The sequence below is a fragment of the Ziziphus jujuba genome, chromosome 8, assembly GCF_031755915.1.
Source record: "Ziziphus jujuba cultivar Dongzao chromosome 8, ASM3175591v1".
NCBI classification, from domain to species: domain Eukaryota; kingdom Viridiplantae; phylum Streptophyta; class Magnoliopsida; order Rosales; family Rhamnaceae; genus Ziziphus; species Ziziphus jujuba.
This window is the reverse complement of record NC_083386.1, coordinates 10,534,175-10,548,143: the sequence shown is the minus strand read 5'-3', so window position 1 is coordinate 10,548,143 and position 13,969 is coordinate 10,534,175. Positions and strand designations below refer to the sequence as shown.

The 13,969-nt window shown below is 32.9% G+C and overlaps 1 protein-coding gene across 1 annotated transcript in view; it reads left to right on the top strand.

Moving 5' to 3' along the window:
- The first annotated feature begins 2,590 nt into the window (after nucleotides 1-2,590).
- The window catches only part of LOC132805055 (uncharacterized), a 29,299-nt gene continuing 17,920 nt past the window's right edge, over nucleotides 2,591-13,969 (top strand). Inside the window, exons 1-5 of the mRNA XM_060819814.1 lie at nucleotides 2,591-3,490; nucleotides 3,691-3,821; nucleotides 6,281-6,496; nucleotides 7,293-7,314; nucleotides 7,455-7,488. Of these exons, the coding sequence (XP_060675797.1) occupies nucleotides 2,651-3,490; nucleotides 3,691-3,821; nucleotides 6,281-6,496; nucleotides 7,293-7,314; nucleotides 7,455-7,488 (1,243 nt within the window). The 5' untranslated portion in view covers nucleotides 2,591-2,650. The remainder of the gene's footprint in view (nucleotides 3,491-3,690; nucleotides 3,822-6,280; nucleotides 6,497-7,292; nucleotides 7,315-7,454; nucleotides 7,489-13,969) is intronic.

Below are 13,969 nucleotides of genomic sequence, written 5' to 3'. Positions count from 1 at the left end.
ATTCGATTGCATTTCTCCTGTAGCTGTATTATGCAGCTTTTCCTCCTCATCTTGTCGTTATTTTACTATTACTAATATATTTCTTTTTTATTTGTAATATTTATATATTTCGAACAATCCTAAAATCTTCTTATGCTAATGATGGACAAAAGTGTTGTTTTTATTAATTATGTATTTAATGTGTTGTTATCTATTTTATATATTAAAGTGCTGTAAATTTGTTAAAAACTGTAACAAGGGGGAGGAATAAGATAACCATATATTTAGGGGTGTGCTTTCTTTGCAAAGTTATAACAATTTCTCTCCATCTCGATATTTTAAACCCATGACCTGCTAAATGTGTATGTGAATGACTTATTAACTGCTTAACCTTATTTGACTTTTAATATCAAAGCCTGATGAACGATATAATGGCAACAGACATAGTTAGATACCGGTGGAAAAAATATAATTTTAATCATGTATTGCTCCGGTGACATGGGTAGTACTTTGGCATCCTTATATTAGTTTTCTCTTAGAAAAGTTGAGTCTAGTTATTTAATTATATAAAATACATTGAAATTTTTATTTTTCTTACGAAATGATTGCTTATATTGCATTAATATTATAGCTGTGTCAATATAATTCTTTTGTAAAAGAGGATTTTTTATTTTTTTATTTTTTCTTTCTTGGTTCAATCATGATAACCTCTTCCCTAGCCAGTTCTTCCCTCTACGTTGTTCATTCGGATACGTGATTGTGTTTAGCATTTTAATGCAATCTATTTCTACATCCAAAAACAAAAAATAAAAATAGAAATTGTTTTTTTTTTTTTTTTTTTGGGTAATTCAATCATGATAACCTCTTCCCTAGCTAGTTCTTTTCTCTATGTTGTTCATTCTGATACATAATTGTGTTTAGCATTATAATGCAATCTATTTCTACATCCACAAACAAATAATAAAAATAAAATCAACCATATGAATCCATGTTATATGGTCAAGCAACACATGCACATGGTCAGGGCCGATAGAGAAGAAAAAATTAAGAGAAGTGAGCAAGTAGTGCAGGAGGAGACTTTTAATTTCAACGTTCTAAGAGTCTTTTTTTTTTTTTTTTTTTTTTTTTAAGTATAGTCTACTATGAATTATTAGTATGGATACTTTTATGATTTATCATGTTTATTAATAATTTAAAATTATTATTTATGGTTTGAAAAATTTACATTATTGGAGATGGTTTTGAAGGTATGGTATTTTAAAATTATTTGGTTTTATTAGACAATTTTCAATGTTGATTTATAAAAATGGAATTATGGAAAATTGGTGATTCACATATAATTTGTTCTATTTATTTATGGATTTGAAGGATTTATACTGTCGGGTGATGATTTTGGTTTTTATGATTTTCCAACATGATCTTTTTTAGTATTATGATATTTCATTGTTACTATAATTTTAAATGCGTTATAAAATACTGGTATTCTTGCTGCTGTTATCATTGCTTAACATTGCTACTGTTATAATTTTATTTATTTATTTTTTTCCTAAACAACTCAAAGAACGTTGAAATTATTAATCGTTTGTTTGGTATTTCAAATCAACAAGCGAACATGCAACACCCTTCAGGCCAAGACGTGGAACACCACATCCGCCACACCACGAGGATGGTGCGCTTACCTTCAATAAAGAATGGAGATACAGCACACATGCATGATGCTGCGACTAATACGTACACATGCAACACCACTTGCGCTTACCTTATTTGCCCCTTCTGCAATATTGCTTTATACAAATAAACGTCTCCGACGGTGCGTGAGGTTTGTATGCCTCCATTTTTTTTTTTTTCTTTTTTTCTAAGAGCAGAGTTATTCCTAAGAATAGAAATTTACAATCGTGCCCCATCCCTTTCTCCTCATTTAAGTCAAAATTTAAATTTTTTTTTCTTTTTCATTTCTTCTCTTGATTCGGGTACCCTTTTTTTTTTTTTTTTTTTTTTTTGGTCCTCACTTATCTATATATATTTTTGGTTCGTCTACCACTTATCTCCAATTTAAACTATTTTAATTAATACAATACTTATCTATAAACTCATACTAATATAATTTTTATCTAATTGTTATTTTTTAACATATACTTATCTATATTTATGATTTTTTAGTACAATTAGTTAATGACAAAATAAAAATATAATTAAACATCAGTATATTTATTTTTTTATAATTTTTAATTTATTTTGGTTGATTAATTTCTAACAAAACCAAAATATATATATTTTTTTGTTTTGGTCAAAGAGTTTTTTTTTTTTTTTTAAATGATATATACTTAAGTTATTGTGTGTATAATATCATATGTGCTAAGGTATTGAAACATTATTATTATTTTTTGGAACAACTTGGTGACTACTCTAACTGGCTATAGAATCACTAAGCTTTGAACCTATGGCATACGCCAGTGCTCATTGCAAACTGAACCAATGATCTATATATATATATATTTTTTTTTTTTTTCTTTCTCTTAACATTAATCATACTACTTGCAAATTGATTAAGGAATAAACTGATAAGAACTCTCCCTTTTTCACATTCATTATAATAAAATTGAAACCGGGTTTAGTGATAATTCATCCTTTATTTATTTTAAGTGAGGGACCAAATGGAGAGCTACTGGTCATGACTCTGAAACTATGGAAAGCAGAAATGGTCCTTCTGCCACTAGAAGAGGGTATGGTTCAACCCCAAATACAAATCCACGGGCGGCTACCCATCAACAACAAGGTCCTTCTGCCACTGGAAGAGGGTATGGTTCAACCCCAAATACAAATCCACGGGCGGCTAGCCATCAACAACGAGGTCCGTCTGCCACTGGAAGAGGGTATGGTTCAACCCCATATAGAAATCCACAGGAGGCTTACCATCAACAACAAGGTCCTTCTGCCACTGGAAGAGGGTATGGTTCAACCCCATATACAAATCCACAGGAGGCTTACCATCAACAACAAGGTCCTTCTGCCACTGGAAGAGGGTATGGTTCAACCCCATATAGAAATCCACAGGAGGCTTACCATCAACAACAAGGTCCTTCTGCCACTGGAAGAGCGTATGGTTCGACCACAAATACAAATCCATGGGCGGCTACCCATCAACAACAAGGCCCTTCTGCCATTGGAAGAGGGTATGGTTCAACCCCATATACAAATCCACAGGAGGGTTACCATCAACAACAAGGTCCTTCTGCCACTGGAAGAGGGTATGGTTCAAGCCCAAATACAAATCCACGGGCGGCTAGCCATCAACAACAAGGTCCTTTTTCCACTGGAAGAGGGTATGGTTCAACCCCATATACAAATCCACAGGAGGCTTACCATCAACAACAAGGTCCTTCTGCCACTAGAAGAGGGTATGGTTCAACCCCAAATACAAGTCCATAGGCGACTTTCCATCAACAAGAAGGCCAACATAATACTGCCAGCACCAGTACTAAGTCAACGCACAGCATTCCTGGGAAAAAAGGTCATGTATTTTTACACTCTCATATACCATATAAGAAAACGTAATTGTGGATTACGTTTATTCTATATGTATACAAGATACGAATTTGCTTATTATATATATGTTGTTGAAAACTAATCTATTTATGTGTGTACATAACCATTTATTCTATCACGTATATGCTAGTGGTGATGTTGGTTTTTTCTGCTGCATATTTGCAGGTTGTTAGTTATCTCTATCATCAGCTATATATGCATTACGGCATGGTGTTAGATGGATTCATTGATCTCAAGCATGTTGACTCTGGTTCACATATCAGTACAATGAATTGGAATCTGATCAACAATTCCCCGTATGTCAAGATATTTCTTCTCTCATATTTCTTTTTTTCCTTTTTAAAACAATTTCTTTTTTCTTTTTTTTTTTTTTTTGGGCCCAGATTATATATCTAACCAGGGAAACGATGTCATCTCAATTAAAAAGAAAATAGCAAAATAACAAAATAAAATAAGAAAAAAAATTTCAGTTTTTTAAGTAATGTGACATCATGTCATTAACCTTAGGAATAATCTTTCCTAATTTTACAGGAATAGGAATAAAAGATCTTGTTCCACATTTTGCCAATATCAAAATTAGAATTTTTTGCACTAATGCCGTCTGAAATTTGCTTGATTTTGCACGTCACCTTAGGATATATAAAATCAGCATCATTAACTTCTGAACTTCTCATTTAGTGCTAATGCAGCCCAAGTGTTTAACATCATTTGTTTTTTGCCACTAGAAGGCACGTGTTTTGCCCAAGATATTTGTTGAAAATAAAAAAAGTATTTTGTTTACTCCATTGCCCTCCTTCAACTTTCGTCCTTTATTGCATGACGAAAGGGAAAAGGAGTTCGTTGTTTTCCTGGTTTTGTGTGTGTGTTTGCCCTAGGTTCTGCTAATAAGACTGCCCATGCATGAGATTGGTTTGTCTCAGTGCGGCTATTGTACTTGGATTGAAAAAGGGACTCCGTGGCTTCATGCACTCTTGGAGGTTGATGTTTCTTGTGCTTTTTCTTCTTAATCAAATATTATTTCTATACAAATAAATAAATAAATAATAAGAAATAAAAAAAAAATCCTCCTTTTGCGCTTTTTTATTTTTTATTTTTTTGATTAACTCTTCCTTTTGCACTTTTGAAACTAAAATTTTGATGGCATAAAAGATCAAATAAATATACTGCTCTAAAAATAAATCAATAAATAAGGATCGATGACATATAAATATATATATATATTACTGGTAATTGAGAGGGCATAGGTGCTATTAACCCTTAAAAATAATCTATAGATAATATATATTTTCTTTTCTCCTTTCATTATACAAAATGCTGTAAAACTCAAGATTTCCCTATTATCATATGACAATTAAAATATTATATATATATATATATATAACCTTTTAAATAAAAAAATTAAACAATATTTATTTGCTCAATTGTTATGTACTCACTGAAAATCATTGGTGTAATTATTACAATTAAACCCCAATATTGCAACTGTTATTCATGCAAAACTGCATTACCTTAGTTTTCTTAATTTGATTCTGGTAAATAATTAATATGATGAAAATATTTTTAAAAAAAATTATATAATAATAGAAAAGTAAAAACCTTACTGGATATGCGATTCATGTGTATGAAATTATAATTAATATAACTAAACAATATTAAAAACTTAATTTGTGAAGTACATTTAATTTGCCCTCGATGGCTTTAAAAAAACAAAAGAATTGTTGTCTAATGTTGCCAAAATTTTAGTTCATGGTCTAAACTGCAAAAGATAAAAGTAGAAGGCGAAATGGTGCAAACAAATTTTTTTTTTTTTTTTTTTAATTTCCAACAGATGCTCCTGCCCCATGCTGCCATTTATAAACCAAGTGTCATCTAAGAACTAAAAATAAACTTTGTCAAGGATATGCATTACAGCCACAATGTTTGAAAAGTTTATAGGATTATATATACATGGTGCTGATTTTACAGATTAGAGTTTAAAGTGAAAAATAAGACAAAATTCCAGTAGGCATTAGTGGAAAAAAAAATTCCTTAAATTAATTTTTTTATTATTTTTATCATAATTTCTATTTTTATTTTTATTTTTTTGATTCTTGGCCAAATTAACAAGCACACTAATTCCCAATTTACATTTTATATAGATGGACATGTATAAACATCTTTTATGTGTGACACATTTATTTATATTTAGATCTTTTACACAAATGACACCTTTTTCATTTTTATTTATTTATTTTTTTTGAATTACACAAATGTCACCTAAACATATTGCATACTGTCCTTGAACTATGGGATAACAACATTACACCTTAAACAACATCTATGAGAACAGTTAGCCTGTTTTGGATAGTTAAACATTGTCACTTGAGGTACATGGGGACTATGAGTGAGGATAAAGGTGAAAATACTGATATCTTAACAAATTGACACATGTGACCGTCTTTAAAAATTTATTAAAAATATAACGATGGACTTTTTAAACTCGTGGTAAATACTATTAAAATTAAGTATTAACTTAATTTTGTCTATGGGTCTATAAATGGAAAAAAGAATTAGGAAATCCAGGGTCAGGCATATATACGGCCGTCATCAATTATACATGACTTTAATTTCTAATGACAGGCAGTTATGCTCATCGTTTTAACCTTTTAATTTATAGCCACGAACACGCATGTTTTATTCTTTCATTTCAATCCTTGTTATCAATCCAAAATTTCATTCTAAGGTACATTCTTTTTCTCCACATTTTCACATTTAGGTCTTATCTGACATTAAGGAAGAGAAACATTGCCCACGCGGATCATGAACATGGACCTCATATGCCGGTATCCACTAGTTCCGACCTCCTTGTGACTCGTTGTCTCCACAATCCACCATATACTTCGCTGCTTCTGTGCACCGCTCATTGCTCGCCCTTGCTGCTCACACTTGTCTCCTTCGTTTTTCGCCGATCTGTCTCTTTCTACCACTGCAGGTTATATCACCTTTAATTTTTCTTTGTTAGATTATGGTTTGGTTTGTTCACTTTAGATTTGTCTGTCAGAAAAATATGTGTGATTATGTGACTCATTGTAGATTAAGTTCTTTTATGCATTCAATTATTTCTTATTAAAATTAACAGAAAATAAAATAAGAAACCCTAGATTTATGTGTCATATAAAAAAATACACAAAAAAAAGAAAAAGAAAAATCACTATAATCAAAGCAGAAAACGAAAGAGTAGAATAAACTCTCACAGAGAAAATCTTCCAAATACACCTAAAACTCTCTTCATCTAAAAACAAAGAAGAAAACCAAAAAGAAACATGTACGAATATATTTCAAAGCTGTCTAAATAAGAGTGGCCATACCCAATGCCTATTCGGCTCTATATATTCAATTGATGGGTAAACGTATATCTATATACATATATATTTATATATACATAGCACCATGTAAGCATTACTGTCCCAATCCTAATTGGACTTGAGTTGTCCAAATCCCTAATGCCACACGCAACAGCCAACAGGTTCCAAGTAACAGTGAGTGAGCAAACGATGTAGTCCAAAATTCATGGTGTGCATCTGTGATGTTGTTTCAAAATTTTTTTATTATTTTTATTTTGATATTGGGTTGGGTTTGATTTCAACTTGAGTTATTGTCTAAAGAAATTATTATTATTATTATTATTTGTGAAAGGCGGCTTATGTCTTAATTTTCTTACCTCCGTCAATTTTTGGGCTTCCCATGTTTTTCGTGAAGGTAACAAAGTTGTTGATATCCTTTTTTAGGAAGCTATTCATTCATCTTCAGGTTCTTGGAGTTTCCGGCTTCCTGAGTCCTAGGTTGCTGCTCATCTTGATGATTTACTGAGTGATAGAGCCTTTCAGTTCACTTTGCCTGTATTTTTGGATTTATTGTATTTCTATTTCATGGTACTCTTTTTCCTACAGGTTGTTTTCCCCACTGGGGTTTTTCTTCCTGTAGGTTTTGATGAGGCCATGCTTGTTGTTATATTTGTTTCACACCTTTTTATTGTTGGATATTTTCTTGTTTATAATTTTTTTCTTACTTTAATAAATTTAACTTGCATGAGTTGACATTTTAAGGGGTGTTAGCTTAGTTGGGATGTCCTAATTCTTTAACCCTTTCAAGTAATCTATTATTATTATTGTTGTTGTTGTTGTTGTTGTTATTATTATTATTATTATTATTTTGATATTATTAAGGGTTTTGAGAATTATAGATTTCTGTTTTAGCTTTGTTTGTTTATTTTGTTGGTACTCGTTTTCCTTAGTGAGGTTTTCCGCATTGGGGTTCTTAGTCATTAAGGTTTTAATGGGACCAGTTGGTGTCAATCCCATTCATTCTCTTTGTTTTCTTTCCTTGGAATTGAAATTCTTGTTGTGTATTCCTTGGAACTGACCAAGAGACGTTATCTCCTAAGATTCTTATACAAACCTAGGTCGAATTACTCCTAAACCTATATTATACTAGTCCGGATCGAAATAAAGTTCAGATTTTAATGGTCACCTTGACCTCTAATCAACTTACGATAAGAAATCTTGGTATATGTTAAAGACACCACAATAGGTGATGGATGTCCTATTGATAAGTCAAACAAAAACACTCAATCTTTATTCGATGTTTTAAGTGTTCAAAGAGATCAAAGAGAATTCTTCTCACAAATAATTTTTGTATAATAATCTAAGCTTCTCTTCCATTGAAAAATAATCATTTAAATAGGCTAATGTGAAGTCCCACATCGGTTAGAAAAGGGAATGAAGCACGCATTATAAGGTGGTGTACCTTTCCCGTACGATGCTTTTTGACAAAACCTTGAGGACTGGGTTGTAAGAGGATTTTCCAAGTCCAAAGAGGACAATATCGGATGCGGGTGGTCTGAGCTGTTACACTAAAGTCATAAAGAAATAAACCCTGAAAACAATAGGACAATTTCGGCCAACGTAGAGAAAAAAATGGTAATTGCCGAAATTTCCAAGTCATTTCCTAAACAAATTTAGATTAATTAATTTCTTAATTTTGAAAAAGAAATTAATTAATTAACAATTGAAATATTAAAATATCAACCTTCCTATATTAATTTTTCCAGCAAATAATTAAATAAAAACAAAAAACCATTTACTAAAACAAAAAGTTAATTTTCAGATTTGGAAAGTAGTTGACTAACTTTCCAAACAAGCTGTTTTTGTCTAATCATCTACTAGTTTAGGCTCCAAAAAGCCATGTAGGATGCCAAATAGAATTAGAACTGGTTCCCACACATTGCCATTGTTTGGAATAAGCAAAGCTTGCTTGAAATGTAAGAAAGGTCCTTCTTAGTGCCAAAACAGCAAAATTCAACCATATTGAAGGCTTGTGCAAAAATAATGAACTTGGATGCCTTTTTCTTCTACCTTGACATGATTGCATGGCCTCTTGGTGAGCTCAATCACATTCATAGGCTAACAAACTAGTTTCTTGCTGTCCGGAGTCCATAGATGTACCAAAACTGCGTCCTGGGTCAATTTCTGTCTTTATAACTTAGATGTACATACGAGCTTTGAATCTCTGGGTATTATCATGCCTTCTTTAGATTTAATAACACCTTGTATGAAGTTAAATAGATTATCCTTAAACCTCTTAGTTTGTGCCCTAGTAATTGGTCTCGTCTTCAGTTGCATAGGATCAGCATCCCAACGTATAGTTGATTATACAGGTACAGACGGAGTCCCTTCCTTTTAAAAATGATTTCCCCTCAAATCAAAATCGTCACCTGCAGCAAATGGAGAGAAGTTAGCAACACTAAAGGTAGCACTCACATTATACTCACCAGCTAAATCAAGTTTGTAGGCATTTTGATTAACCCTCTCCAAGACTTGAAAAGGTTCATCTTCTCGAGGTCTAAGCTTTGACTTTCGTTGTTCCAGAAACCTCTCATTTCTTAAGTGCAACAAAACCCAATCTCCCAGTTCAAACACTACCTTTATTCAGCCTTGGTTAGCAATTTTGGCCTATTGTTCAGTCGTCCTCTCAATGTTTGTTTTTGTCTTCTCATGTATCTGCTTAACAAATTCAGTTTTTTGTTTTCAATCTAGATTAGCATGTTCACTTAAAGCTAAAAGTGTTAAATCTAATGGAGTTAAAAGATTAGAACCACAAAAAATTTTAAATGGAGAATATTTAGTGGCTGAATGCATGGTTCCATTATAAGCGAACTCCACATGCGACAAACATTCCTCCCAAGTTCTCAAATTTCTACTAATTAATGCTCTCAATAATGCAGACAAAGTTATATTTACTACTTCAGTTTGACCATCAATTTGTTGAAATCTCACCACTTCTTAAAGAACAAGTTAGCTACATGAGATGCATCATTAGTTTTATTACATGCAATAAAGTGTGCCATCTTAGAAAATTTATCAACAACCACAAAAATTGACTCTTTTTCCATCCTAGACCTAGGTAAATCAAGTAGACAAATCAACCCACGGATGAGAAGGAATTGGTAGTGGCATGTACAAGCCGTGCAGTTTCAATTTGGACTTTGATTTCCGACACTTTAAAGACCTCTTACATATCATCTCCACATCTCTCCTTATATTCGGCTAATAAAAATATTCTTGTAATATGGTCAAAGGTTTTAAAACACCAAAGTGTCCTATTAAGCCCTCACCATGACCTTCTGTAACTAACTATTCCCTAATTCTACAATAGAGCACATATAATTAACTTTCCTAAAACAAATATCCACCAAAGATATAGAATTTATTATAACCATGCTCAGCACAGTTTCTATAAATTTAACCAAATTCACTATCATGCTCATAAATTTCTTGTAATTTTTTAAAACCAAGCAATTTAGCATCTAAAGTAAAAGACAATACATACCTTCTGGATAAAGCATCAGCAATCACATTTTCCCTACCTTTCTTGTAGTAGATGACATAAGAAAAAGTCTCGATGAATTCAATCCATTTTCCATGCCTTCGATTAAGCTTTCTTTAGCCTTTGATGTGGTTCCTTTTCCAAAACAATTCCAACAGACAATAAATTTCACTTTACAACACCATTCAAAGATTATGATACGTGTGAATCACAAATTCCTTCAGCATTAAGTAATGTTGCCATATCTCCAAAGCTCAAACCAAAGCATACATCTCTTTATCATAAGTTGGATAATTCAATGCCGCTCCATTCAACTTCTCAATAAAGTATGCTATAGCTTCCTTCTTGCATCAATACAGCTCCAATACCTATACCTGAAGCATCACATTCAATTATAAAAGTTTTAGAAAAATTTGGTAAAAACCAATAAAGGAGCATTAGTTAATTTTTCTTTCAATAAATTAAAAGACTTCTCTTATGCTTTTCCCCATTGGAACCCCACATTCTTTTTGAAAATTTCAACAATGGTGCCGCAATGGTGTTAAAATCCTTGACAAATCTTTAATACAAGCTAGCCAAACCATGAAAACTCCTTATCTGGATAATGGTTATAGGTTTCAGCCAATATTGAATTGCCTTGACCTTGAATTGGTTAACTTTAATTCCTGCAGCACTTATAAAAAATCCTAGAAATACAAGCTCATTTCGGAAAAAATCATACTTTTTAATATTTGCAAACAATATTTCCTTCCTACGTACTTCTAAAACTAACCTGAGATGTCCTACATGATCATCTAAATTTTGGCTATAAACAAGAATATCATCAAAGTAAGCAACCATAAATTTTCCAATGAATGGACGCACGACATGGTTCATTAGCCTCATGAAAGTGCTAGGTGCATTAGTTAAACCAAAAGGCATTACTAACCACTCATACAAACTATACTTAGTTTTAAATGCAGTTTTCCACTCATCTTCCTCTTTCAGTTTAAGTTGATGATACCCACTCCTAAAATCAATTTTAAAAAACATACATGCACCATAGAGTTCATCAAGCATATCATCTAATGAAGGAATAGGATGCCTATACTTAATGGTTATATTATTAATGGCCCTACAATATATATACATGCTCCATGAACCATCCTTCTAAGGTACTACTAAAATAGGGACAGCACATGGGCTCATGCTTTCATGAATATAACATTTTTCAAGCAATTCACTTACATGGTTTCGTAGTTCCTTTGTCTCCTCAGGATTACTTCTATCTGCAAGCATATTAGGAATTGCAGCTCCGAAAATAAAATCTATTTGATGTTTGATCCCTCGAATAGGTGATAAACCACTAGGAATCTCCTCCAGAAATGAGTCATCAAATTCCTGTAAAAGATTAGTAATAGAACTTGGCAATACAAGCTCTTCAGTTTTAGCTAGATGATTTAAATAAGCATCTTTATACATCATGACCAATATAGGTTTATTACTTAAAAATGCCTTTTTAACCTTACCTAGGCTAAGATAAAAAATTTTCTTTTTCTTCTGTTTCTTTTCTTTCTCTTTATTACTCTAAGCTTCCTCTCTCTTTTTATCACGCTTGGCTTCCTCTCTCTTTTTGTCACTCTCGGTTTTCTCTCTCTTTTTCTTCTCACTTTCGGGTTTAGAAAACTTACCTGAGTGATGGTGTTGGGTCTTGCTCTCTTGACCAATAGTTGAAGCTGTGGGTGGCATACTTGACTTTTCCCTTTGCTGTTCGGCTCCATTTTTTTTTACATTTGTAACTAATCTCTAAATACCTCTTTTGGAGTCAATGACTCTAGTTTAATCTTCTTTCTTTTAAATTGAAATACAATGGCATTTTCTCAACCATAATGTATGGTATCCTTATCAAATTGCCATGGTCTTCCTAACAAAATATGCCCAGCATGCATAGGTACAACATTACACAAAACCACATCCACATAATTATTAATACTAAACTTTACCTTGGCTTATTTATTTACCTTCATCTCTCCACTATCATTAAGCCATTGAAGTCTATATGTTCGGGATGTTCAATTGTTGTTAAACCTAATTTCTCCAATACAGCATTACTAATAACATTGGCATAACTTCCATTAACAATGATCATACTACAAATGTTACCTTGAATGTCACAACAAGTATGGAAGATGTTTTCCCTTTGCACTTGATCTTCATCCTTGTACACGTTCAAGACTCTTCTTGCCACCAAGCTTAGTTTGGCCCTTGGAGCTTGTTGTGTCATGGGTTCACCATGTTCTTCCTCTTCAAAGTCTCCTTCTTCATGCTCGGTTTCAACTTCTGCTTCATCACTATCGAACTTCAACTCTCCATTGTCTTTCGGCACCATAATTCTTCGATTTGGACATTGGTTCGCAACATATCCTTGGCTTTGACAGTTAAAATACACAATAGAACAAGTTCTAGATGGTTTAGAATCAAACTTACCACTCGATTTTAGTGTTTATGTGGATTCGGCCAGTTTGTCCTTCCTTGGCCAATTACAGTTTTCTTCCTCCAATTTTGGTATTTGGCTTTTATTCGAATGCGGGATTGCTTTTTCAACCACTTGAATTAGTCCTCCCGTTGCTTGAAACTTCTCCAAACTGTGAGCTAGTACTCCTTCTCTTGAGTTGGTTTTTAATTTTGATGGCCACATACAGCTTCTCTTCCAATTCCATATATTATTGTAATTTCACTTGCTTAGCAATCTCTCAGTTTAAGACTCTGAGAAACCTAGCCATTGTTGCCTCTCGATCTTCATTCATGCTTAACCTTATCATGAGCATTTCCATCTCCTTGTAATATTCCTCCACATTCCTACTTCCTTGAGATAAAGACTGTAACCTTTGATGTAACAACCTATGGTAATGGCTTAGTACAAACTTTTTCCACATGGCTCATTTCATTTGTCTCCAAGTGGTTATTAATTCATCACCAACTCTTCTTTAGGTATTTTACTCATTGTCCACCATTGTAAAACATAATGTCCAAATTCCAAAAAGGCCAACTTAACCTTTTTAGCCTCCAAATAGTTAAATCATCTCCATTCGTTCTTCCCATTCAAAGTTAGCCTCCAAATCACTTTTCCCTAAAAATGATGGTATGTTGACCTTAATATTTCCAAGGTCATCATCTTCTTCTCAGGCTTGTCTTTCATATGTTTGCCTTCCTTCGGATGCAAATATGTCTTCGTCCTCCTCCTTTACTCTCCAAAGTTTTCCCCATCATAATCTTCCCTAAAAAGTCCACGGCCTCCTTGACCTCGACCACGGCCTCCATGTGGTTCATGCCTTGGATTCGGTCCTCCTTGTGAATGTTCAAATCCATCCATCCTTTGATCAAGTTCATCAAAGTAAACATTCATCCTTTGTAATTGTTCCAATACCCCCAACATGTCGGTAGGTTCGACTAAACTCTTGATGCTCTATATTCTCCCTTGAATTCTACTGAATCCTCTCCAAGTTCTCTTATAGAATCACCTCCTCTTCTTAGGCTTGAATATGTCATGTTAGTGGAATAAAAGAAGAAAACCTCACCAAAATTCACTTCCTCACTTGTA